Consider the following 25,146-nt stretch of genomic DNA (forward strand, 5'->3'; position numbering starts at 1 on the left):
GGCAGTGAGCGTAATTGAATTCATGTTTAATAATTACAGGCACCGTGCCCCCCCTTCCCCCTGCCCAGGCAGCAGGGGTGGTGCAGGGGCTGGGGCATATGCCCCCAGCAGCGAGGACGGCAGTCCCAAGAGTGATTTTCAGAAAATAAAAAAGGACCCCAGGGGCAGGCGGTGGTGCCCCCCCCAAGACACACCAAATTTCAAGACTTTATATATAATATATCTCTGTGCCCCGGGGGGGAGGAGAGGGACACCTGGCAGCATCTGGAGGGGGGGCCCCAGGCAGCCCCAAGCCATCCTGCCTCTTCAGCCACTTTATTAGCTCAGACAACATCGCACTACAGGCACCCACTGCCACCGCCGCCGCTGCTGCCGCCCCCCCTTGCAGTCCAGGCGGCTGGCTTGGCCATCCGAGTGTCCATGGGGCTCCAAGTCCCCGGCCCCACCCGCCCTCAGTTGTGGTCAGACTCCTCCTCCTCCGCCTCACGAAGCCACTTGAAAAAAGTCGTGACAGATTTTAGGGCCACGCCCTTGCCCTGCTGCTCAGCAGGGTCCTTGCTACTCTCCCAGCTATAGAAGGCGTCCTCCTTCACCACGTCCTCGTCATACAGCGCATCGAAGAACATCCCAAGCAGGTCTGCAAGCAGGCAGAACAGCAGTTAGAGGCATGCTATCCATAAGCACCCCATCCCACCGCCCAGGAATCCCACCCCTAAGCTCCACTGTTGAAACAAGGCCCAGACCCAACATGCTGACATTTGTGTGTCTAGCCATTCCAGAGTGACTAGGTCTCTGACACCATGCTAATCTCATGATCTAAAACACTGGTTGGCGAGAATGAGTCACTTGGCCAAAACGTAAAACCTGCCCAGCCTCACCTCAGCAGCTTCAAGCTTCTCCACTCACGATATATTTATTTAATGGGGAAAACTGCAGAATTGGTACTCCTGAATTTGAGGAATCACAAAAGGCTGAGACGTATCTCCCACAAAAGTCAAGGGTATAACCTGGAACATTCACTGACCCCACCCCGGCCCCATTTTACAGGTTCTGTCAAACTTGACCCTAATTTTCTCTTACTTTCCACACATCTCCTGAACATATATCCACCCCGTCTCTGGCCTTGACACTTTTAGGTGTGATGTATCCTTTGCCAGGAACATTGTTTCTCTTGTCACCTTTTATCACCTTCCTAGTGAATTCCTTTAGGCTCAACTCAAGCACCCTCTCTGCTCTGCTGCTCCCTCACCCCCAGCTTTCCGTCAGCCTTCCAAAGCACTTATACAACCCTGAACATAATCTATTCCATTCCCCACATGCACTGCCAGTCTTTCCAAAGAAAACAGTACATTCTTAAAAGCAAAAGGAGGTTGAGAAGTTGATTTCTTTTGAATACAGCATAGAATTTAGAGTCCAGGCCTCAGTGAAACACCAACTGAGCCATCTAAGAGAAACTCCAAGCCAGGATGTTCCTCAGGCACACACCCTCAAAGCCACAACCGAGGCTATGGACAGCCTCCAACCCCTATCCCTCAGCAATGGCAGCAACTGATCACTTATCCCAAACTTGTTTTCCAAACCCCATGCATACGTATCCCAGTGACTCTACACAATCAATTTATCCACCACTCTGCCCCATATTTATTAAGCCCAAGCTTCTCCCACCTAAACACTAAAAGCCTCCTTTTAACACCTACTATCTCTTCACACCCAAACAAAATAAGATCTGTCTTTTGACAAGAGATTAGTTGAATTCAAACATTTCTTCTAGGGACTACCCTGGTGGTCCAAAGGCTAAGACTGCCATGCTCACAATGCAGTCAGCCTGGGTTCAATCCTTGGCCAGGGAACTAGATCCCACCAAGCTATAACTAAGACTTGGCTCAGCCAAATCAAATAATCAAAGTACTGAAAAAAAAAAAATTTGTCTGCACTTGCTATTTTCTTCCTGATTCAGGGGAGTATTATTACCCTGTCCTTTCCAATCCAGATCCTGTCCCCTGCTTTACCAAATACTGTTTCTGCCAGGGTAGCCTCCATGTTTTCACATACCAGAGGCCCTAATTTTCAGATCTGTTCAAGCAGCATCTAGCATTATAGACCATTTCCCTCTCCTAATATGCCCTGTGCCTCCAGAAATGGGCCTTCAGCCCTGACCTCTTCCTCTCCAAATCAGATACCCAGGTAGCTGCCTACCTACCTGACATCTCTGATCATCCCCACCAGGACCACAAACTCAGTATGACCAAACTCAACTTGATCCAGTGGTCACTACTGTCCAGTAAATGACATCCCCACTATCATCTCACCTGTTAAAACCATCCTGGGAGTCATATATGACTTCCAATTTCTTTTCTATCCCCAGGCCAGTGTGTCTTGAATCTGCCCACCCCTCTCCCATCCCCATTTCCACCAGAGAGGCTGAGCCACTACCAATACGCCCCAATCAGCCAGCCAATCTAGCCACATTCACCCCACTCCAAATCACTCTTCCCACTAATGGCCAAGATGATCTAAACACTAAAAAAGAATTTTTAAAATCCTTGCTTAAAATTCCACAAAGGCCGGTTTTCCTGTCCTTAGGCTAAAGCCCCAAACTCATCCCATGGTTTACAGAGTCCTGCATGACCTGGCCACATCCATCTCTCCACCCTACCTGCCTCACATACAACTGGCTGCTGTGCTCTTCCACACTGGCCTTCCTTTAAGTTTTTACCTTGTATCATGTTTTCAACCTCAAGGCCTCCCTTTACATATACAGTTCATATACATATATGTCTCCCCTTCTACTTTGTCATTTAAGTCCCCATGTATCAATTCCCACTCATTCCCTCTGACTAGGTAAATTCTCCCAGAGTATCCTGCAGGACCCATCTTCCAACACTTACCCAACTCCATGCTCATATGGGAACTATGTTTGACTTAATCACTGTTAATATCCCAACCCCAATGCCCTGACACACAGTGCGTGGCAGGAGTACATCCTCAGTCACGCAAGTCGTGTCTCTTTGTGACACCACACACTGTAGCCCTGCAGACTCTCCTGGCCATGGGATTATCCCAGCAAGAACACTGGAGTGGTTGCCATTTCCTCCTCCAGGGGATCTTCCCCACCCAGGGATCGAACCCATGTCTCCTGCATTGCTAGGCAAATTCTTTACCTACTGAGCCACTGGGGAAGCACAAAACAGGCAGTCAATTAACCTTCAAGGCCAAGTCTAACTCCTTCCACTTGTCAGTAAGGAAACAGTGTTGGAGAGAAAAGGACTCAATCATGAGAATATTTTGCTCTCCAGGGACCACCCACTTTTCTTCGGTTGAGACCCTTTCCACCACTGCCCCGCTACGGTCTGGTAGTTCCTCCAGCCCACCCACCCTCACCATCCCCGTGGCCTGGCTCTTACTAGGGGGCTGGTCTAAGGTCACTACAAGGGCCTGGAGGGCATAGAGCGCCTGCAGCTCCTTCTGCTCGTCACATAGGTATTTCTGTAGCAGTTTCGCTCGTGCTTTCAGCACTGCAACATCCACTCGGAGAGAAGACTCAACTATAGGGAGAAAGACAGGGGTAAGTAGAATAATGCACCCTCAGCCTGGTTCAGAACCAGAGGTAAAGACCAAACCACCCACCCTTGCCCCACCAACTCCCTGGCTCCTCTTACAGATAATTGCAGAATAGCAGACAGTTGTCATAAGGGCTCGAACTAATGTGTTGGATGTCACCTGCTGCTCGTTCAGGTTGGCCTGTGCAGGAGAAAGAGAAACAAATGGCTCAAAAGTTCTAAATTATGCCTGGAAGGTTCCATTCTTATTGCCCCCACCAAGCACCACCTTCTCTCGCTCGCTCTCTCCACGCCAGTCTCAAGGAGAAACATACCTCTATCCAGTCCAACACCCGCTGGTTACTGCTGCCCTCCTGCAGCAGCTTCTCCAGCTGCCTGCGCAGCTCCTCAAAGGAGAACAACCTCTGGCCTGGGGCTTCTGACTCCTCTCCCAGGGTATACTCCACCTTCTGCAAGCAGAAAGGCCCACAGTCGGGAGGTAAACGCATCACATGAGATAACAGAAGAGAAGAAGACTGGCCGGCCCCAAGTGCTAGAGTCCACCCAAGTCTAGCCACAAACCTGCGCAGTGACAAAGGCACTGACATCCTGGCCTTCAGGCAGAAATTCCTTCCAGCTGAGTCCAGCCTCTTGCCACAGCGTCCCCACCTTTTTAGGACCCTGGAAAACATTAGACCAACTCATTAGACAACTCTCATTCTCTCCAAGAATCTAACAGCTTCACAAATATCATCTAACAAATGCATACTGTAATCTCACCAGACACCTGCAAGCAGCTCAGGATGCTAAGATACTGAATGGGAACAGTGCATCCATGGCCACAGTCTAGTACCAAGCACAGACATCAGTCAAATAACCATCCAGTCACGAGAAGTTACCTACCACAGTGCTATGAGACTCAGGAGATGGCCTGAGAGCCTCTAGGAAAAGGTCAACTAGGTCACAGGACTCTCAAAGAATTACTGGACCACAAAAGGTAAACAACCAAATCAAAATACCTCATCCAAGCCTTCCACACACATCTACATTTCTTTCTAAAATAGCTTAGTTTTTCATTATTGCAAGTAACAAAGCTTATGGGAGAGAACAACCTCTAATAAGTATTCAGCTTCGAAGTCCAGAAAAATTTAGAAGCAGATGTAACCCCAACACAAATCAGAAAACGGCAGTCTTTTGAGTTCATTTTCTCTAAGGGGCAACAGATTCTGAAGCCATGGCAGTTTTACAGCAACATATTCAGGATGATGTCATCAACTCTTGACAAAAGTACTTCATGGACTTTAAAAAACGTCCCTCTTAACACCATTAAAATCGAGTTGTCTCACAGCTGACATACATTTTTAAAATAAGACCGTAAGTTTTTTCTTTCTTAGCAGTGCATAAATGTCACAAAATCCATGGCACCTTGGAGTCAATGAAATACTACTAGATCAATACGTTTTTTCTTTTGAATTATTATTCTATACTTCTTAGAAACTATCTGGTATACATTTTTACCTAAAAGAATATGAAAGGACAATTTCTCTCTGATTCAAAGACTCATTCCTCCATGTTCCAGAGCTGAACTCTCTTAAAACTGTATTTCCCGACATCTCACCACCACTAAGTACCACAGACAACTTGCCCTTCCAGTCATTTCACCTTTGTATTTGCTAGTCAGTTAACTTTAATAAAGCAGTTTCTGTCGTGAACATTACCAAACAGACACCCCTTTGCAATTTCACAGTACTTTGCCCAGTATGTGGTCAATGTTCTAAAAGAGGCTAGCTGAATGAATTAACTCATCAATCAAAGGCCTAGGACCTTGTGCTCAGTTGCTCAGTCCTGTCCAACTCTTTGCCACCCCATACTGTAGCTGCCAGGCTCCTCTGTCCATGGGATTTTCCAGGCAAGAATACTGGAATGGATGGCCATTTCCTTCTCCAGAGGGCCTTAAATTTCTCATTCTCCTCCAGCCTTGGCCAGAACCTACTATAGGAACTGGTCTGAGCAAGAGTGCCAGCCTCACCATTTTCCCTCCCAGGTACCAACCCAGCACCATGCATCCTGAAAAAGGACCATGAGGCTTCAGGGTCACCACAAGCAACCAAAACCACATGGTGGGAAGAGACGTCCTAAACAAACCACCTCTGAAAGGCTCACTCACCATGCTTTTGCACAGGAGCCCCAGGATCTCCAGCAACAGGGAAGCAGCCTTGCCCAGGGGTCTCAGAGGTTTTGTTATTTCCCTATAAGATAAACATTCCGTTGTTAAATTAGCCTCCCACACACTCTCAACATACTAGCCCATCGGTTCCTAAATCCAGGGTTCTGACCCACCACGCCTCCTTTCTCTCTCCTTCCTATCTTTACCTCCCCTGAATTCCACCAGAGGGGGCTTACCTGAACAGCTCCCCCATTGGCACCCCACCTTCCTGCAGAATGGGCGTTATCAATTCTGCTAGGTAGAGCCACACATGAGGGATGTCAATTTCCATGTCTTCAGCCAACTCTAGAATTTCATATAGCCTGCATAGGGAATTCAAAGTCAGGACCTTCTAAGACAAGCCTACACTCCTTTGTTGCCCTCCTTTTGGGGCAACAAAGGCATCGCTAAAAGGATCAACTGCAGGACCCTCCTCAGGAACATTTCCTAAACACGGGGCAATTATCTCACACTAAGTGAAAGTCGCTCAGGCATGTCCAACTCTTTGTGACCCCATGGACTATACAGTCCATGGAATTCTCCAGGCCACAATCCTGGAGTGGGTAGCCTTTCCCTTCTCCAGGGGATCTTCCCAACCCAGGGACTGAACCCAGGTCTCTCGCTTTGCAGCAGATTCTTTACCAGTTAAGCCACAAGGTAAACCCAAGAATACTGGAGTGGGTAGCCTATCCCTTTCTCCAGCAGATCTTCCCGATCCAGGAATCAAACTGGGGTCTCCTGCATTGCAGGTGGATTCTTTACCATCTGAACTATCAGGGAAGCCCTATCTCACACTAAGGCCACCTTCTCCTTAGAGCTCACCCCCAACCATGCCAAAACTTATGTTGACCAGAATGGCTGAGGAGCCTACACTCTTATTCAAGGTTCATGGGTCCTATGAAGGAGAGAAAGGTATGAGAAGGTAAGAACGGGAGGCCTGCAGAGACCAGTCATACCCTTGGTAGTACTGAGCAGTGGAGAGGTGCCCGGCACAGAGCAGCTGGTGCAGCAGCCGGCCCATGTGCTCCCGCGTGATGGCGCTGCGCTCCAGCGTGGACTCGATGCCGTGCCGTACAAAGATAAAGAGCAGGGAGGGCGAGGCCAGCTCCTGCACGCACTGCACTGCCTCCTGCAGGGGCGCAGGGCACAGAAGGGAGGCCAGTCACTGTGTGGCTCAGACCCTCCACCCCTGCCTGTCAGCACAGGCCATCCACCTTGTCATCCCTCACTCAGACCGCTCTCACGGCTTACCTTCATGTCATTGAGATGGAGGTACTCCTCAATGATGGCCCTGGATTTCTTCTCCAGCTCCTCTTCAGAGAGTGCAGCCTTCGGGGGACTCACCGGGGGGAGGGCAGCTTCTCGCTTCACTGAGCGGAGAAAAACATATCACAGATTCATCAATTCCCGTCTTCCTAGCAAACAGGGTCTGAAGCCCTGAAGACACTGTCTGGGGACTGGTTGGTCCCAAACCAGCCCACACTCTTCTCTTCCCCTCCCCCGGCCCCTTACCTGCTTCCCGCCCGCGGTCCCGATCCTCCGTGAGGCTAGCTGCCTTGCGTAGTCCATCAGGCTGAGAGGGCCGCTCTCTACTCCGTTCCTCCACTTCCTTGCTGAAGCTCCGCTTGGTGGTGGGTGTCCGGGCGCGATCAAGCCGGTCACCACGGTCACCTCCCCGTTCACTCCGCTCTAGGCGGTCTCCCCGGTCCCCAGCTTTCTCACCTCGTTCCCGGCTCAAGCTACTCCTGGAAGACAGACAGGCACATCGTCTCTCACCTGTACTGCCCAGGTGCGCGCCTGTTTTAACTGTCAAACATGCTGAGCAACTGTCCGGCCTTGTTCGTGGCAGCAGGAATACACCCCAACTCAGTCAGGAGCTCTGAGCATTACAGGTGTTAGGAATTCCTGTGTTAGCAGCCAAAACCCAATGAGCATTCTCAGTGTGATGAACAGAGACACCGAGGAAACCTCACCTCTGCACCACTCGTCTGTTGTCTGTGCTTTCTGTTGGTACTGCTTGTTGAAGGGCTGAGAAGCGATTCAAGGTACTAGTAGCTGGACGAGCAGCTTCTGATGCTGGGGAAGCAGAAAACTCAGATTAAAGACACCTGGTCCTAGTTCTGGCACGAAGGTAGTTCAGTCCCTAGTCCCGAGTACACACCACCTGTATGATCTAACCACTCTGCAGTCAAAGCCTCCCATATAGACAAGGCTCTGCCCTCAAGAGCTGAAAAACCACCCAGCTGTTGACAGTGACAGTAGCCTCCATACCTGCATCGGAGGGCTTGGCTCCTGAGCCTCCACTGCTACCCTTGCCCCAGCTCAATCGGCCTCCAGGTGCAAACAGCTGGTTATTAGAATCAATGGAGCCAGGCTGAGGAAGGAAAGGGAGCGGAGAGTCATGGGTCTGATCCAGTCAAAGCCCCCAGCCAGCCCCCACCACACAGAGCCACAAGCGGCCTAGACCAGTAAATAGTTCAGGCCTTACGCAGACCATACGTTTCAACTAGCTGACTGCCACTGTAGCACAGGAGCAGTGGCAGACAGCACTTACAAGGCAGGACTGTGGTTCTGTGCCAAACCCTTAAAGACACTGAAATTTACATTTTATAAAAATTCTTGTCACAAAGTATCACTTTTTTCCTCCATTAAAAAAAATGTAGAAAACTCTCAATTGTAGCTTGTGGGTATATAGAAGCAGGGAATGGCTGGATTTGGTATGCATGTCAGGGTGCTAATCACTGGTTCAGACCAATGTGAATTCACTCCCTAGAGACAACAGTCCTGCCCAGTAATCGAACTAGTTGGTCAAAGGGGGAAAACTCAAGTTGTCACCTTCCCAACTTCAGAAAGCAAGGGGACTAAGATCCAAGCCTATGCTTAAGGCCCGTCTGACCACTCTTTTATTCTCCCATCACTGACCAACACCCCTTCCAACATATACACCCCTACCTTCGTGATCTTAGTGAGTCGAGAAGTGTCAATAGGGCGGCTGCCCTTGCTGATGGGTACTGTGTTCCAGCCACCATCATCCACAAGTGGAAGGCCACGGCCTGGAACAACAAGGAAAGCATGGTGGAATGATAACTAAGTCCCAGCAACCCTGTTCTGGAGAGCTGCCACCAGCCTTCCTTCCTCAGATCCTCAGTTCCATCACGGGGTCTCAGTGGCCCAGACACGTGGCACTAATAAGAAGTCATCAGTGGAAAGCACAACCCCTCACACTGTCCCCCCTCAGTCCCAGCCTCAAACTCACTGATGGGTGGGCCTGGAGGGCCACCCCGACGCTTGTCGCTGCCCTTGGCCATTAGCTGCTGCACTTTTATGTGCTCCCGATGCTCCTCCATCTCAGCTTCCTTGTGGATTTGGTCAATTGTCTTGGGCCCCTGGTCCCCTCGGCGTGGCACCCAGTTGCTCTGTGGGATAGGCCAGTCACAGGGTAATTACATCAGAGAAGACCAGACCAGTGGCAGGAAGTAGGGGCTGTGGGGTCAGAGGCAGCAGACTGACAGTGGGCAAGAGGGAACACACACCTTTCGCAGATCCAGCACATCCTGCAGCATAAAGCGGATCCGGGATGAAGTCTTCTTTTCCTTAATGATTTTTTCCATCTGGTTGAAATACTGATCCATCCGGGGCTAGCAAGAAGCAAAGAGATCAAGGTCACCTGCAGCTACAGACCCCGCCCCTCCTCAAGCTTTCAGCCCCACCACTGCAGCTCAGGGGCACACAGTGCCATGCCGATGCAACAGCTGGGAAGGGTTCTGGTCAGTGTGCGGCAGACCCCACGTGCTTCAGCCTGGCCTCACCCATACCCCGGGACCCCTACCTTGGCCTTCTCAAAGTCCAGGTCTTTGCCAATGGTGGTGAGCAGACGGCAAAGGCATTCAAGGGACTCTTCATCGTGGTTCTTAAGTAGTTTAACCACACAGTCATGCATGATTGCCTCTGTTAACATCTTCAATTTGAACAACTCCCCGATAAACTTGATATTCCCTAATGAGCGCCGCCGGGCTATGTCTCGAGCCTCTTCCAGCTCTTCTTTCAGGCGTCCCCGTTCCTCTGCCTGCCGGTCATAGGACAGGGGTCATGTCAAAAAGACACCAGCCACTCAGTTAAAACCTTCCCTCCACTACCTGGATTCCTAAACCTAGCACTAAGCACTCACATTCTAAGGCAGAGAACCCTCCAAATACCACTATCCCCACTCCCACTTCTGCAGCTGAGGAGCGACTGGGTGAAGTAGTGGAACTGGGAGGGGAGTTTCTCTCACCGTAGCAGCTTCATCCATCTCTTTTTGCTTCTTCTCAAAAACCTCATCATCATCTTTGTCTTTTTCAAACTCCTTCTGACATCGATTTAACAACAGTTTTCGGAAGTTCACAGTCACTGTTGGCTTTTCTGTAGTGGGCACTTTCAGCTGTACGTCAAAGAGAACGTCACATTCAGACCAGTCGAGGGCAGGGCAAGGAAAACCCTCCAAAAGTCTTCAACTACGTGACCCCTGAAGACCTCTGGCCCGGCTCTGCCTCCTTCTGGCTGCCACCACCAGCATAGGATAGAGGAGAACCAAAAAGCTGGACTCAGAGGCTTAGGAAGAGAAGTGAGAACTAGACCACAAAGCTTAGAGAATGGTGGAAACTAACCGCCATGAGGCAGCGGCACATGTTGGCATAGGCCACGGAGAAGTTGGGTTCTGAAATGGCCTTCTCGAAGATGAGGTCAATGACCCCTTTGAGACGTTCCTCGGTATCGATGGCTAGCTGCGTCACCTGCTTCATCAGCTGCTGGAACATCTGGGGTGTCAGCTTATTCAAGATGGAGCGCACCCTGCGGAACAGGTCCTGGAGGAGAGAGGGAACAGACAAGACATAGAATCCAGTGACGTGTTCAGGGGCTGCCGGGAGGCGGGGGAGAGGGCCGTGGGGACTCGGATAGGTGCTAGTGATGAGAATGGCCAGAAGCAGAGGTCAAGGCTGGCTCAGAGGGTAGACCCTGAAGAGAACTGGAGACCAAGGCACAACTTGCAGGTACCTGGGTTTTGCTGCCATCAGCATCCTCTTCTCCTCGGTCCTTATCAGCCGCCGTCCGCTTGCTACTGGGTTTCCAGGCCTTTTCTGCTTTGTTCAGCTTTATATCTTCGGTCATTGACACTGTGGCAATGATCTTGCGTGGTTCCTTTCGGGGGCCCTGCTGAGATCGCCGGGGTCCCAGGCCAGCCTGCTAAGCAAGGAGCGGGGACAAAAGACAGGGAATTAGTCAGCACAACTACCACCATCGCCCACATCTCCAGGGCAGACTTCTCCCCACCCCTCAATGAGATACAGGGGCCAACACCCCCAGCGCATCCCTTGCCAGACCCACTCACCGGCCCTCGGGGCAGCTCCCCACCTGGCCCACCCCTCGGGGGCCCACGGTTGCTAAGGGCTGGTCGGCCAAGGTTGGCAAAAGACGGAGTGAAGTCTGGGCCACAATTTATGCCCTGAAGTCTAGAGGGGTCCAGCGGTCGCAATGGTGTTTTATTGGCCTGTGAAAAAGACAGAGAAGGTATCAGAAACAGGACAGGGCTAGCTACTGACCACTCTTTCAGAACCTCTGGCTCCTCCTCAGTCAACCAACCAGCATAAACTTACTCTCTCTCTCAGGCCTACCAACCTTATCCAACACCACATCACTAATGTGGGGCAATCCCTCAGGCTTCTGCATACTGGCAAAGATGAACTGAAAGCCAAGCAGGAACTCTCGGTCATAACGCTTTTTCTCCTCAAGGTTTAGAGGCTTCCACTGATCTGCAAGGAAGACAGGATGAAGCAATCACACTGCTCTCTCCTGGATCCTGACAAGCATACTCAACCCTTCTCACCCTTTCTTTCCACATACCTGACTTATATTCATACTTCTGTTCCCCTGGCTGGATATTCTCTGCATTTTGAATCTTGTCTTCCTTTGAGTCCCAGGTCTCCTCTCCTTCCTCAGGCCGCAGGGGCACACTGCTGCCCTCAGGCTCTGGGCTGGGATTGCTGCCTGCAGGAGGCTGATTTTCCACCTCTGGTACCCCTGGGTTCGCCTGGAACCATTGCACATTCCGTTTTGGTTGCACTGTCTCCACTGTTCCACATCCACACTCTGCCCTGCTCCCTCCACGTTCTGCTCCCTTACCTCCTTGAAGGCATCTAGAAGGTCTCCTACAGCCTCCTTCTTATTGAGCTCCTTAATTTTCCGTCTCCTCTTTGGCACAGACACTGCCACTATTTGGGGGGGAGGAGTGAGAATAACTTAAGGAGAACCCCAACCTCTGGGAAAAATAAAAAGAGGCCACTGTACAATATTCGCTTTTTTTGTCACATCCTCTCTCAACTTATAATTCCTCAATCTAGCCCTTGAGAGTTCCATTACAGGGCTTCTATGACCCAGACACAATGGCCCAAGAGGTCACCCATCAAAAAAGGAAAAAGCACACCCAGCCTGCCCCACCTCCACCATCCAGCAGCACCTTACCTTGGGTGGCTACTGCCACCTCCAAATTCTGGGATAGGTGGGCTGGGACAGGGGTGCTCTCTGGGGGGAGAGGTTCATCTCCTCCCTTCTCACCCTCAGCTTCTCCTTCCTCTTCCTCTTCTTCCTCCTCCTCCATGTCCTCCTCCTGAGCAGGGGAAGCCACTGGAGGAGCCACAGCTGGGGCAGCAGGAAGGACAGTTGGGGGAGTCACCGACACTACAGCCTCCTTGGCCTGTTCCTCAGGTTCACTGACTGGGCTTAAGTCCACAGGTGGTGGTGAAGGGGCTCCGTTGAGTAGTTCCTCAGGTTGGGCAGTTGGAGCAACAGGCATGGGGGATTCAGAGGGACAAGCTGGAGGAGGGAGAGGGGCAAGCTCTGGGCTTGACTCCACCTCTGGTTCCAAATTCTCAGATGGGACTGTGCCATTAGGCTCAGGAAGAATTTCCACCTTGTGAGATGCCAGGGGGCTGGGAACCTGGAGAGGACTGGAAGAGAACTCAGATTCTGGAACTGGTTTGCTCAGCGTCACTTCTACTTCCAATATGGGTTCAGCGAGGGGAGTGGGTTCTGGAGAGAGGCAACACGGCTCCCCACTTTCACGGGGCGTGGGGGTTGATTCTTCTACAGACGTCTGCATCATCCCTGTTGTCACTGTGTCCCCGGGAACAGAGAGGACTGCGAGATTAGGCTCAGACCCTGGTTCCAAGACTGGGGGCGGTGATGGGGTTGGAGAAGGTGATGAAGGCTGGGATTCTGAAGGGCTGTGCTCTGGGCCAGGCAGCCCTGGCCGCTCCCCAATGATTGCTCCCTGCGACCGGTCATCTGCACCATAGGAAGAACAGGTAATTAGAGGCAAGTCCTTCCCCGTGATTGTTGTTCCTCCTCCCAGCCAAGCATTCCCAACCTAATAGCCTCTCCTACACATACCAATCTTCTCCCCTAGGTCTTTTTCATTCCCACTCAAAATCCATCTGCCTTTAAATACTACTACTTGAGACCTAAGTCATTCTTCTCAGACATTTTCAACAGCCACACTCCTTTTCCCCTTAAAAGCCATGCCCCACCTGCTTACTTACCTGGCCGGACGACGACAGCAACCTGGGGTGTCTCCCCATTAGCCTGAGGCTCCAGACCGCCTCCCGTCTGCAGGACACAAAGGGTTACCAAGTTTGCCCTGAAGAGTCCCACAACCCTGCTACAGCCATTTCTACTTTAGCTGCCTAGAAATCCAGGAAAGCAGGGAAATAAGTCCCTTAGTTGAAGAAAAAGATCAAGGGACCTGGGAATCCAGGGAAGAACAGCCATCCCAGTCAGGGCATCACTCAAAAGCCAGACAGTACCTGGGGAGGTGTGGGTGTGGAGGCAGTGCGGGCCCCAGACATGATCTCCTCCGTGATATCCTTCCCTCCTTGGTTTGGGTCTCGAATTCGGATCTGGGGAAAAAAAGCTACGGGCTAAGTGGGAAACAGAAGCAGCCCACCTCTCCACCCTGCCCCGCTCCTAAGACTCCAAGCCAACCCCCCACCCCCCACCGGAAAGCAGGTGGGTGGGCGCCAGAAACCCTGTGAGTTCTACTGTCAACCCATCCAGCTGCTCTTGTAGTCTCTGCCCTGGCCCCCACCCCTAAGACACTCTTGACCTCACAGAGCAGATACGTACATCACAATGCCCCTCCCTCCCTTATCCCTGCCCCACCAGTCCCCAAGAAGTGGCTGCATGCCTGGGGGCCCAGGACCCCCATCTAGCACCCATCCGGCTCACTTGTGGCTAGTCTGCCTGATCTCTGGGGGCAGGGCCCAGATCCAGTGGGTGGAGCCAGGGTGACTCAGCGGCTTCCCCAGCCCTGGCACCCTATTCTGGGCACCACGCCCAGGGCTTGAGGACTGAGCAGAGGCGGAGGCCTCAAGAGCTTCCAGGACTGGGGGGTGGGGACACAGAAAACAAACCATTTTCAAGGCAAGCCACCAGAAACCCAAAACCAAACTTAGATGTTATGGACAGAGAACCCAGGTCTCTCAAGAATTTCCCTACCAGACACTTCAATCTTCTAGTGAGCTTCTTCTATACTGAAATCGTAGTACCTTACAAAGAACCTGAGCATTTCACACATCCCCATTCTCTGCCTCCTCTCAGGTGAAGATCTCCCTCAACTTCCGGCTCCCTGACCCACAAAGTGCCTGACCTTGATCCTTGCTTTCCCAGATGTCCTACAACCCCTTGCTGCTACTCACCGTCTTCCGCTCCCTCTTGGGAGCAATCTGGGGTGGCTGGTTCATCAAAACAGGTGGGGGAGCCACACCAGTGGGAAACTGCTGCACACCCTGGGCTGGGTAGTAAGCGCCAGCTTGGGGGAGGGGGGGAACAAGGAAAGGAGAATAGTGGCAGGGTCAGGGCCCAACCACATACAAATGCCTGCTGGAGCACAAATGCCTCCCAGCCCCTGGAGAACCTCTCATCACCCACAACCGGCCCCTTACCCTGCCCCACCCTCCTCCCCAAGGGAATTAGGTGTCTGTCAAAGCTGGGGAACCAGTCTGAACTGCGTTTACAAGAATTCCTAACACTGACACACACACCCCTTGTAGGCAGGCACTCCTTCCCCACCACACACCAGCTACTATGTCTGTTCCTCTTCTACCCCATAAGGTAACATGGGTGCATCCCACCCCCAGCAAACACACACATACACTCTGAGAGAGCAGCAACTACTTAACCTGAAACAGAATCAGGTCTTTGGCTGGGAATGATAAAAACAGATTTGCCAACCCTGTTCCATTCAACCTGAGTCCAATTCCAGTCTCCAGCCCTCTGCTAAGGGGCAAGGAAACAAAAAGTAACATTATGAACCAGGCCCAGGATGAGGAAAATTCCTTAAAGCAATGGTCTCCAAAATGGGATACATTCTTTAATATCATCCATAACCTCCACTTGTTTTTTGACAAGCAACATTAAGTGTTATTTGTTTAAATTATGCATACGTATAACAAACAAAAACATACATGTATTAGAAGTACATACTCAAAATTTTTCCTGATGGTCAAAAAATTTTGGAAACCACTGCCATAAAGAACAGACTAATCCTTTCCTAGAATATAAATGAAAAACAGCTACAGAAACCTCCCAAATCCATGTTACATGGGCTCCCCCCAACCATGGAACAAGTGTCAGGGAATATTTACTGACAGGTCCTCAAACTAGCACCTGAACTATATTCCTTGATGTGGGGAGGACTCTACAACTCTCAACAATAGTGTAAAATCCTCTCGCCACCACCCCCCAATACTAGTTACATATTAGCACCAATCCTGACTACCGCTATCACTTTTAGAGCAAGAGACAGGCCTGGGAAGGGTCCTAGAAATTAGGCAAGTTTAAATGCTCCCTGGGACTCACTCTCCGACTTCAGACCCCGCTTACCGTAGGTCCCAAACTCTGTAGGGCTTGCACCTGGGTAGAAGCTTGGGGCTCCCGGCTGCACAGGATACTGCTGTGTCGGGACAACATATGTGGAACGGCCCTGATGGAGGGGAAGGGGGATAAGGAGGGGAGAGAAGGAGTTGAGGGAGCTATGAATACCACATCAGACTACAAAGAGAATGCAGGGCAAGACAGGACAAGCCAACTCTGGGCAATGACCAGAAGAAAGTCCCACCTCTAGAGGAGAGATGGGACTGGAGGATCAGGGTGGGGGGAGGTGGGGGAGCGGGGACAAGGTTGTGTGGCTTCAGCACCCAAGCCTCCAGCCTCACCTGTCCAGGGATGTAGTAGGCCCCCTGGGAGGCTGGGTAGGAGATCTGGGAAGGGATCATCATTACTTGGGATCCAGCAGGGTAGACATGGGCAGCTGGGCCAGGGCGGGCAGGGGCTGCACTCTGCACTCGGGAGGCTGCACTGCTCGGGGGCTGGGCCCGGCTAGGGTAGAAGTGCTGTCAGGAGGGAGGAAGGCAGTTGGCACTGGGCAGGGGAGGAAGTGGACAGCAAAATGGCCATTCCACTATGTCTCTAGTCTGGAGAGAAGTATCAGGGGCTTTGGAACATGGGACCAACACTGCCAAGACTCACTTGACCAACTGGATGGTTAAGTGGCCTCTTGAACTCACGTGTGCCCTCCAAACTCAGGTACACACTTTGCACTCGGTATATTTACTCCCTCCCTGCCATGCATACTCATGTCACCTCCTCCACGCTATCCTTCAGCAGAGGCTTCCTAACACCCAGATGCATCATGCCTAAGTAAAGCCTTTTTCAGCAGCATACTCCCCAGCATGCACTGCACCATCCTAAGGTACTGAGGAGCTAACTGCTAACATGCAAGTTTCCCAGTTCCCAGATACGCGCTATGCAAGATTTAGCCCCTAACATGCACTGGTCAGCCTCAGACTGAGGACCTGGACAACCAACAAGTCCCCACCCTGAGGAACCCCAGTCCCTGTGTCTAGCCCCTGACTAGGGAGGAGGGTAAGGGTGAGACCAGGAGAGAGTCCAGGATTAGCAAAGGGGTATTACCTGCAGAGACCTGAATCCTCCCTGAGAGCACATGGGGACAGGAAAGAAGAGAATTATCCCCAAGGTGATGAGGGGGAAAAAAATGAAAGAGGCAGGACAAGAATCCTCTCCCATTTAGTGAAGAAGAATTTAGGAATAGAGAAAGCTAAGAACCAGCTGGAATGTTTCTCTTCCCACAGTCCAAAGAGAAAGAAGGGATGAGGAACAGAGCAATGGCGACCTCCTAGTAAAAGGAGGAAATAGGAAAGCAGGAGTTGGCAGCAGGGCCCAAAGCGCTGCCCCCAGTTCTCAAGGCACCAGAACCCCTAGCAATGCCATCCCCACCAACAACATACTCCCCGAGGGGCCAGGCACCGTGAGTAATCAACAGTACAAAGTGCAGAGCCGCATAAAAGAATACATAGCAACTGTCAGGAAACCGGGGCAGGTACCAGGCCTCCAGAGTTTCCATCCTAGGCCCAAACTGGCCTAAGCTTTACATGGCTCCCACCCAGGCCCCCTACTCCCCTCCCCACAGCCCCTCACCTGGCGGGGCTGAGAAGGCGTGTTCATTTGTGTCGCTTGAGGCGTACTGAACACCACCGGTGCTGTCTGCCCCGGGGGAAACGCTGGCTGAAGGGGGGAGACCAGATTTCAGCAAGAGGGGAAACCCAGGTGGTGCAGAAACTCAAGCTGGTGAAGGGGAGCAGATCTGTGGCAAGAGCCTCAACAGTCCACATATACCCTCCCCATGACAGCCCCTGGGAACAGCCTGGGGGCCCTGTCTCAATTTGGCAGCAGGAAGCTGCACTTTGCCCTGACACAGAAGGGGGTGGGAAAATCCAGAGGTTGGAACCTGTTCCTGACCCGGCTGCCTGGTCTCCCCAACCCCCACCCCAGTCCCTGTTAATTCCTTCCTAATTACCTGTGGGAGTCCAGGGGATGGGGCAGGTGGGGGGCCTGTGGGCTGTGGAGCTTTGTTCATTTCATTTGGTGCCACATCAGGGTCCCCCCAGCACCTGTTGGGAAAGAGTGGGGCTCAGAAGAGGAAAGGGACACAAACTTAAGGCAAATGGAGTGGGGGAGGGGTTAAAGCAAGGGCTGGGTCCCACAATGAGGCCGGGAGGCGCCAAGGGGGTAAAGGAACATTAAAGACCCAGCTTACGTCCCCACCAACACCCTGTCAAACCCTCACCACCTCCAACCACCCCCCGATCTGCTGAAACAGCCCTTCACTCACCCCCTCGGTTAAGAACAAATCCACGGTGCGGCCTACAGGTTCTGGGCATCCGAGGGCCTGGGGTTGGGAGGTGAGGGGTATCAACCTGGCTCCGCGGGGCCCAAGACCAACCAGACCGGAAATTCCAGGTCTCGCTGGCACCAGGCTCCCGGATCACAAACGGAGCTAGCAGCTTCGGCCGTGGTGTCCCCACCCCCCACCAGGGGACACCGGGTTCGGGGCCTGGCCCAGGGGCACACGAGGCACGCCTGCCGTGGGTAGCAGCGGAGGCACCCACGCGGGGCCAGAGGCGAGGCCTGCCGCCGCCCGGCAGTGGAGGCAAGGAAAGGCGGCAGTCGGGCCGTAAAAGGCCAGGCGGGCGGCGGCCGAAGAAGAGCCGATTTGAAGCAAGTGAGGGTCGGCCCGGAGGGCGGGCGGGGCCGGGGGCTCCTCCCTGCCCGCCGCCGCCGCCTCCCTCCCCTGCGCCCTCCCTGCGCAGCGCCGGCCAGTGCCAAAGAACAACGTGTCACTTCCCGGCGGCCGGGCCGCAAAGGGGGGAGGGGGCGGCGGGCCGGGAGCCGCGGTGCCTGCGCCCGCGGGGCCTCCTCGGGTCGGGCCGAGGTGGCACTTAGCAGCCGGGGAACCCGGCGCCCTCCCGGCCTGCGGGGACCGCATATTCCGGCCCCGCGCTCCCCCACCCCCACCCAGCAGCCAGGCCGAGCCAGGCCGGGCACACGTGGGCCGGGGATCGGGCCCTGGCGGGCCGGGGCCCGGGCTTGGGCCGCGGGGCCAGGGCGCTGGGGCGGCGGCGCAGGGTAGCCGGTCCCGGCCCGGATGGTGGCGGATGCGGGGGGAGGGGGTGGGGGGGCCGGGTCGGGCCCGGACATGGCGGCTTTACCTTCAGTCTCCTTCAGTCCGCGCGGCCGAGCCCCACGCAGCCGCACAGACGTAGTCCACAACCATTTCCGGCTCCCCGCACGGATCCCGCTCGGCGGCCACCGCTTCTCCGCAGGCGCAGCCGGCGGCCCCACGTGACCGGCGCAGAGGGCGGAGCAGCGCCCGGCGCCGCGGAGCACATGGGATTTGCCCCGCCTTATCATGTGACAGCCACTGCCCGCCTCTTGTCCCCTCCCGAACTTTGGAACTCCCTGGCCGACCCGGCTCCGCGTCTGTGTTCCGCGATTCTTTGGTTCATTCATACTTTGAGCAAGCATTTATTGAGTGCATACTGAGTGCCAGGCGAAGTGCTGGCTGAGGGTTGAGAATACTGACATTAAAGACTCGGTCCCGCCGAAGTAAACCATGGACAAAAACGGAAAAAAATACAAATTAGGCAGCCTTTGAAAATAATGTAAATTAGATATAGAACTATTAAACTGGGTGTTACGCTAAAAGAATTGAAATATTCTAAGTAGGGAGTTAGATTTGTCTTTTATAAAGATCAGCCACTCCCAGGGAGGGACTAAAATCAGTCATAGAAAGTTCAAATAGTGATGGGATAAGTAAATCCAAGACCTCTCCCTGGCAGCCAAAAAATTTTGAACTGCCTGAAGGGACATACTAAAGCCAAAGCTACTTAGAGTCAGCCTGGATTTTAATCCAAATTTCTCTACTTACTCTCCTAGTGATGTACCTACTACTTACCTACTTAATACTTGTAAAATGGGAGTATTTGAAACTATGCAGTCTGGCTCAATTCTGAGCTTTTACCCACCCTGTTTTCACCCTATTGGATTGTGAGGTTTAAAGAAGTTAGTTCTTGTGAAAGTGCTTAAAACTGTGCCTAGGTATGTAGCAAAAGCTATTTTCTCTCTCTCCTTCCCACCCCACTCTTTGTATTCAAACACATATAATCTCAGAAAACATGTTGCACCAATGATGACCTTTGTGATTTCACTTAATCCTCACAATATCCTACAAAATGTATTACTATGCATTGTATTATTATCCCCATTGGAAAAGAAATGCAAAAAAGCAAAACGGCTGTCTGAAGAGGCCTTACAACTAGCTGTGAAAAGAAGAGAAGCGAAAAGCAAAAGAGAAAAGAAAAGATATAAGCATCTGAATGCAGAGTTCCAAAGAATAGCAAGAAGAGATAAGAAAGCCTTCCTCAGTGATCAATGCAAAGAAATAGAGGAAAACAATAGAATGGGAAAGACTAGAGATCTCTTCAAGAAAATTAGAGATACCAAGGGAACATTTCATGCAAAGATGGGCTCGATAAAGGACAGAAATGGTATGGACCTAACAGAAGCAGAAGATATTAAGAAGAGGTGGCAAGAATACACAGAAGAACTGTACAAAAAAGATGTTCACGACCCAGATAATTACAATGGTGTGATCACTGACCTAGAGCCAGACATCCTGGAATGCGAAGTCAAGTGGGCCTTAGAAAGCATCACTACAAACAAAGCTAGTGGAGGTGATGGAATTCCAGTTGAGCTATTCCAAATCCTGAAAGATGATGCTGTGAAAGTGCTGCACTCAATATGCCAGCAAATTTGGAAAACTCAGCAATGGCCACAGGACTGGAAAAGGTCACTTTTCATTCCAATCCCAAAGAAAGGCAATGCCAAAGAATGCTCAAACTACCGCACAATTGCACTCATCTCACATGCTAGTAAAGTAATGCTCAAAATTCTCCAAGCCAGGCTTCAGCAATATGTGAACCGTGTACTTCCAAATGTTCAAGCTGGTTTTAGAAAAGGCAGAGGAACCAGAGATCAAATTGCCAACATCTGCTGGATCATTGAGAAAGCAAGAGAGTTCCAGAAAAATATCTATTTCTGCTTTATTGACTATGCCAAAGCCTTTGACTGTGTGGATCACAATCAACTGTGGAAAATTCTGAAAGAGATGGGAATACCAGACGACCTGATCTGCCTCTTGAGAAACCTATATGCAGGTCAGGAAGCAACAGTTAGAACTGGACATGGAACAACAGACTGGTTCCAAATAGGAAAAGGAGTTCATCAAGGCTATATATTGTCACCCTGCTTATTTAACTTATATGCAGAGTACATCATGAGAAATGCTGGGCTGGAAGAAGCACAAGCTGGAATCAAGATTACCGGGAGAAATATCAATAACCTCAGATATGCAGATGACAGCACCCTTATGGCAGAAAGTGAAGAGGAACTCAAAAGCCTCTTGATGAAAGTGAAAGTGGAGAGTGAAAAAGTTGGCTTAAAGCTCAACATTCAGAAAACGAAGATCATGGCATCTGGTCCCATCACTTCATGGCAAATAGATGGGGAAACAGTGTCAGACTTTATTTTTGGGGGCTCCAAAATCACTGCAGATGGTGACTGCAGCCATGAAATTAAAAGATGCTTACTCCTTGGAAGGAAAGTTATGACCAACCTAGATAGCATATTGAAAAGCAGAGACATTACTTTGCCAACAAAGGCCCGTCTAGTCAAAGCTATGGTTTTTTCAGTGGTCACATATGGATCTGAGCGTTGGACTGTGAAGAAAGCTGAGCGCCGAAGAATTGATGCTTTTGAACTGTGGTGTTGGAGAAGACTCTTGAGAGTCCCTTGGACTGCAAGGAAATCCAACCAGTCCATTCTAAAGGAGATCAGTCCTGGGTGTTCATTGGAAGGACTGATGTTAAAGCTGAAACTCCAATACTTTGGCCACCTCATGCGAAGGGTTGACTCATTGGAAAAGATCCTGATGCTGGGAGGGATTGGGGGCAGGCGGAGAAGGGGACGACAGAGGATGAGATGGCTGGATGGCATCACCGACTTGATGGACATGAGTTTGAGTAAACTCCGGGAGTTGGTGATGGACATAGAGGCCTGGCGTGCTGCAGTTCATGGGGTCGCAAAGAGTCGGAGACTACTAAGCGACTGAACTGAACTGAACTGAACTGTATCAGAGTAACTTAAGCTCCAAAGAGAGAAGAGCAAAAATAGACACACAGGAAGAACCATAAGGAGAATGAAAATGCACATGTAGCTGTTCTCTGTAACATTCTTGGAGTTCTGTACGTTATGGTATATGGTTGCCTCCCTTCTCTGCTCTTCTCATTTCTCTTTCTACGAAAACTAATAAATAAAAATCGATTACTGCTTACATGGCAATTCCTTCTTAGCTCAGAAATCACTCTGAAACTCCAGTCAGGGGACTTCCCTGGTGGTCCAGTGGTTAGGACTTCACCTTCCGGTGCAAGGGGTGTGGGTTCTTTCCTGGCTGGGGAGCTAAGATTCCCCCGTACCTCACAGCCAAAAAAACGAAACATGATTTTTGGTAGAAATCAACACAATACTGTAAAGCAATTATCCTTAAAAATAAACTTAATTTAAAAAGTATTTAAAAAGTCAAAAATGATAGATCCCTTCTCAGTATTCTTCATACAAACATCCCCAAAACACAGTATTTTAAAAAAAAAAACTAAACGTAAAACAGAAGCAATATTGTAACAAGTTCAATACTTTTAAGATTTTTTTTTTTAATCTTAAACTCCCATCAAAACAAGGTACTACCTAAAACATTGCTGTGTGCTTAGTCAGTTGTGTCTGACTCTCTGAGACCCCATGGACTGTAGCCTGCCTGATCACCGTACAGGCATCTTAAATTATGTATGTCTAGATAAAAATGTGTCATCTCTCCCTACTTGAATAGTGTCCGCCTTTTGCCCCCAAATGTGTCTTGCGCATGTATTCTTTCTCAGTGATTAGTGCCCAGGCAGGAAATTTGGATTTCATCTTACATTCCTTCCTGTCTATGTTACATCTCATCAGACATCAGGTCCTATTGGTGTTTGAATCAGAATCAAGTCCTGTTGTTTTTGTATTTGAAAATTCTTCCGCCCTCCCCATTTCTACTGCCCTAATTCAGTTCATTTCACTTACTTGGTCTCCAGGCCTCCATGGTGAGCTTTCTCACCGAGATAGCTAGCTGAGAATGTCCCTTTCCTGTTATCATTCATTGGTGCCCATAGAGAGACACTGTCAATTTCTTAACAAAGCTCTTCTAAACCTGATCTAAGCCTGTGTCTCTAGCTCCTAGCACAGTTTCCCCTAACTCTATGTAACACTTAGCTGAATCAAACTATCCATGGTTTCTGAAAGCAAGTAGCTTGTCTGCCTTCTTGCTTTTGCTACTCCTTTGGCTGTATCCTGCCCTCTTTTCCTCTGGATAAACTTATCTTTCTTCAAGAATGTTTTCTCAAAAATCTCCCCTCAGGACTTCCCTGGCAGTCCAGTAGTTAAGACTTTGCCTTCCATTGCAGAGTGCAGGGGGTTCAATCCCTGGTCAGGGAACTAAGATCCCACATGCCTTGAGGCCAAAAAACCAAAACACAAACACAGAAACAATATTGTAACAAACTCAGTAAAGACTTAAAAGTACCGGCCTGGTTCCCAGTGGTTAAGAATCTGCCTGTCAATGCAGGGTTCAATCCCTGGTCTGGGAAGATTCAACATGCCTTGGGGCAACTAAGCGTGTGCACCACATCGACTGAGCGTGTGCTCTAAAGCCTGAGAGCCACAACCATTGAAGCCCAAACACTCCAGAGCCCCACTAAGCAACAAGAGAAGCCATGGCAATAAGACGTCCAAGCACCACAAGGAAGAGTAACCCCCACTCTCTGCAATAAGAGAAAGCCCATACACAATAAAGCAGCCCCCTAGCAAAATAATGAAAAACTTTAAAAATGGTCCACATCAAAAAAAGAAAAATCTTCCCTCACCTATTTAGGCACTTAGGCCCTATTTCAGTGATCCCAGAGTATTTGCTTAGACTCCAGTATAGAGTTGATCGCAACATTAACACAATTGTTTTCTTCTTCTTGTAAGCTTTGTGAGGATAGGATTTGTTTTTCTCTATTTATATACCCACAAACTAGAAAGTCTAAAGCACAATGTCTCCATTTATTTATTGCTGAATGACATTAAATGTGAAAGGTTAAGAGCCATTACGAAAATTTCTTAAAGTACAATCACTGACTTGGAAAGAGAATTACCTTTTATGTTTTCATTTTACAATCACTATTTTTTTTTCATGTTTGAAAACTTTGTTACAAACTGCACGTATTTAAAATATACAAGGAATTAATTCCCTGGTGGTATAGTGGTTAGGACTCTGCGCTGTCACTGCTGAGGGCCTGGGTTCAATCCCTGGTCAGGGAATGAAGATCCCACAAGCTGGGTGGCCAAAAAAATAAATAAGTACAATTTGATTAATTTTGACAGATATATGATCACCACCACTACTACAATCAAGATACTGACCAATTCCATTGCTCTCAACAGTTTTCTTCCTTCAGAATCATCTTTCTCTCCATTCCCATCTATAGATAACCATTGATCTGCTGTCACTAGAAATATAGAGTACGTACTCTTTTTGTTGTTGTTTTACTAGGCCATTTGTTGATGACCTATTAAGTGCCGATTACTATTCAGAGGGTAAAACCACAGTTCAAGTGTTGGATAAATGGTAGCAATTATCTGACAGGGCCATCTGTTCTCCTCCACTGCATCCATAGGGGTCCAGGCCCCTACTGGTATTGTAGCTATACTCATACCAGCCCCACCAGGAAGGAGCACTACAGATCATGAGTGATTACATTCCAGGAAGGAGGCCATTTCTTTCCCATTGCTCTACTAAAGAGGAAGGTCAGGGTCAAGCTTTCTTGCACCATTTTTGCAAGAACAGCCTAGAGGTAAATGTTAACATGATCAAATCCCTCAACTAGCAGCCTCACCAAAAGGACAAGAGGGTTATAGGAGGTAAAGATGTCCATTTCATTCAGCAGCACAGAAGTCAAGTTAGGAAGACTGGAGCTAACTTTGCTGCCTCGTAAGAGCAGAGATCCTTAGTCCAAAGCCAGGGAATGACGGGCTTGAGGTGGGTGTGCATTGGCAGGTGGGAATAGGGGGGATGCTTGGGATCTACAAACCCCTTGGAAAGTTATTTGTAAGAGTTTGCGTAAAAATTGGTATACATATCTCTCCTAAAAGGAGATTCATGACGTTTATAAGCTTTTCAAAGTTCATGCCCCTTAAAGATTAACCACTTTTTAAGAAGATTAGGAAAGAAGGGAGAAGGAAAAGGGGCTTGGCTTTTTCCATTCACAGCAGCCTTCCTGCTAGCCCAGGCTCAGAGCTGCTACAAACAATACCCTCTCATATCCCCTCTCCACCCCAGTGTGGCCTCCAGCCACAATATCCCAGAAAATAGACACAGAGGGA

The 25,146-nt window shown here is 50.2% G+C and overlaps 1 protein-coding gene and 1 non-coding gene across 9 annotated transcripts; both read right to left on the bottom strand.

Moving 5' to 3' along the window:
- Positions 1-5: 5 nt before the first annotated feature.
- EIF4G1 (eukaryotic translation initiation factor 4 gamma 1) lies at positions 6-19,028 on the bottom strand. Of its 8 annotated transcripts, none has more exons than XM_055568863.1 (33): positions 18,846-19,027; positions 17,969-18,025; positions 17,654-17,747; positions 17,275-17,361; positions 15,993-16,169; positions 15,661-15,760; positions 14,475-14,587; positions 13,584-13,676; positions 13,320-13,386; positions 12,244-13,065; positions 11,905-11,993; positions 11,626-11,812; positions 11,401-11,534; positions 11,114-11,272; positions 10,780-10,965; positions 10,392-10,589; positions 10,019-10,165; positions 9,575-9,811; positions 9,279-9,383; positions 9,002-9,161; positions 8,698-8,798; positions 8,017-8,119; positions 7,719-7,821; positions 7,258-7,490; positions 6,997-7,115; positions 6,702-6,874; positions 5,943-6,068; positions 5,707-5,788; positions 4,122-4,220; positions 3,875-4,009; positions 3,660-3,741; positions 3,405-3,545; positions 6-637 (listed from the first exon to the last, which is right to left on the bottom strand). In XM_055568863.1, the coding sequence occupies exons 3-33, from the start codon at positions 17,711-17,713 to the stop codon at positions 453-455; spliced, it is 4,803 nt and encodes a 1,600-aa protein (XP_055424838.1). In that variant the 5' UTR covers positions 17,714-17,747; positions 17,969-18,025; positions 18,846-19,027; the 3' UTR covers positions 6-452. The 8 variants fall into 8 exon arrangements, with proteins under 8 accessions (XP_055424838.1, XP_055424837.1, XP_055424839.1 ...); XM_055568862.1 differs by having other exon boundaries at positions 10,780-10,968; XM_055568864.1 differs by lacking the exon at positions 17,275-17,361 and having other exon boundaries at positions 10,780-10,968; positions 18,846-19,028.
- On the bottom strand, positions 8,878-8,953 carry LOC129645174 (small nucleolar RNA SNORD66). Its single transcript, XR_008711262.1, has one exon. It is a non-coding gene; the product is annotated as a small nucleolar RNA SNORD66 (small nucleolar RNA).
- Positions 19,029-25,146: the final 6,118 nt, after the last annotated feature.

Source organism: Bubalus kerabau, chromosome 2 (genome assembly GCF_029407905.1).
Source record: "Bubalus kerabau isolate K-KA32 ecotype Philippines breed swamp buffalo chromosome 2, PCC_UOA_SB_1v2, whole genome shotgun sequence".
Lineage (NCBI taxonomy): Eukaryota > Metazoa > Chordata > Mammalia > Artiodactyla > Bovidae > Bubalus > Bubalus kerabau.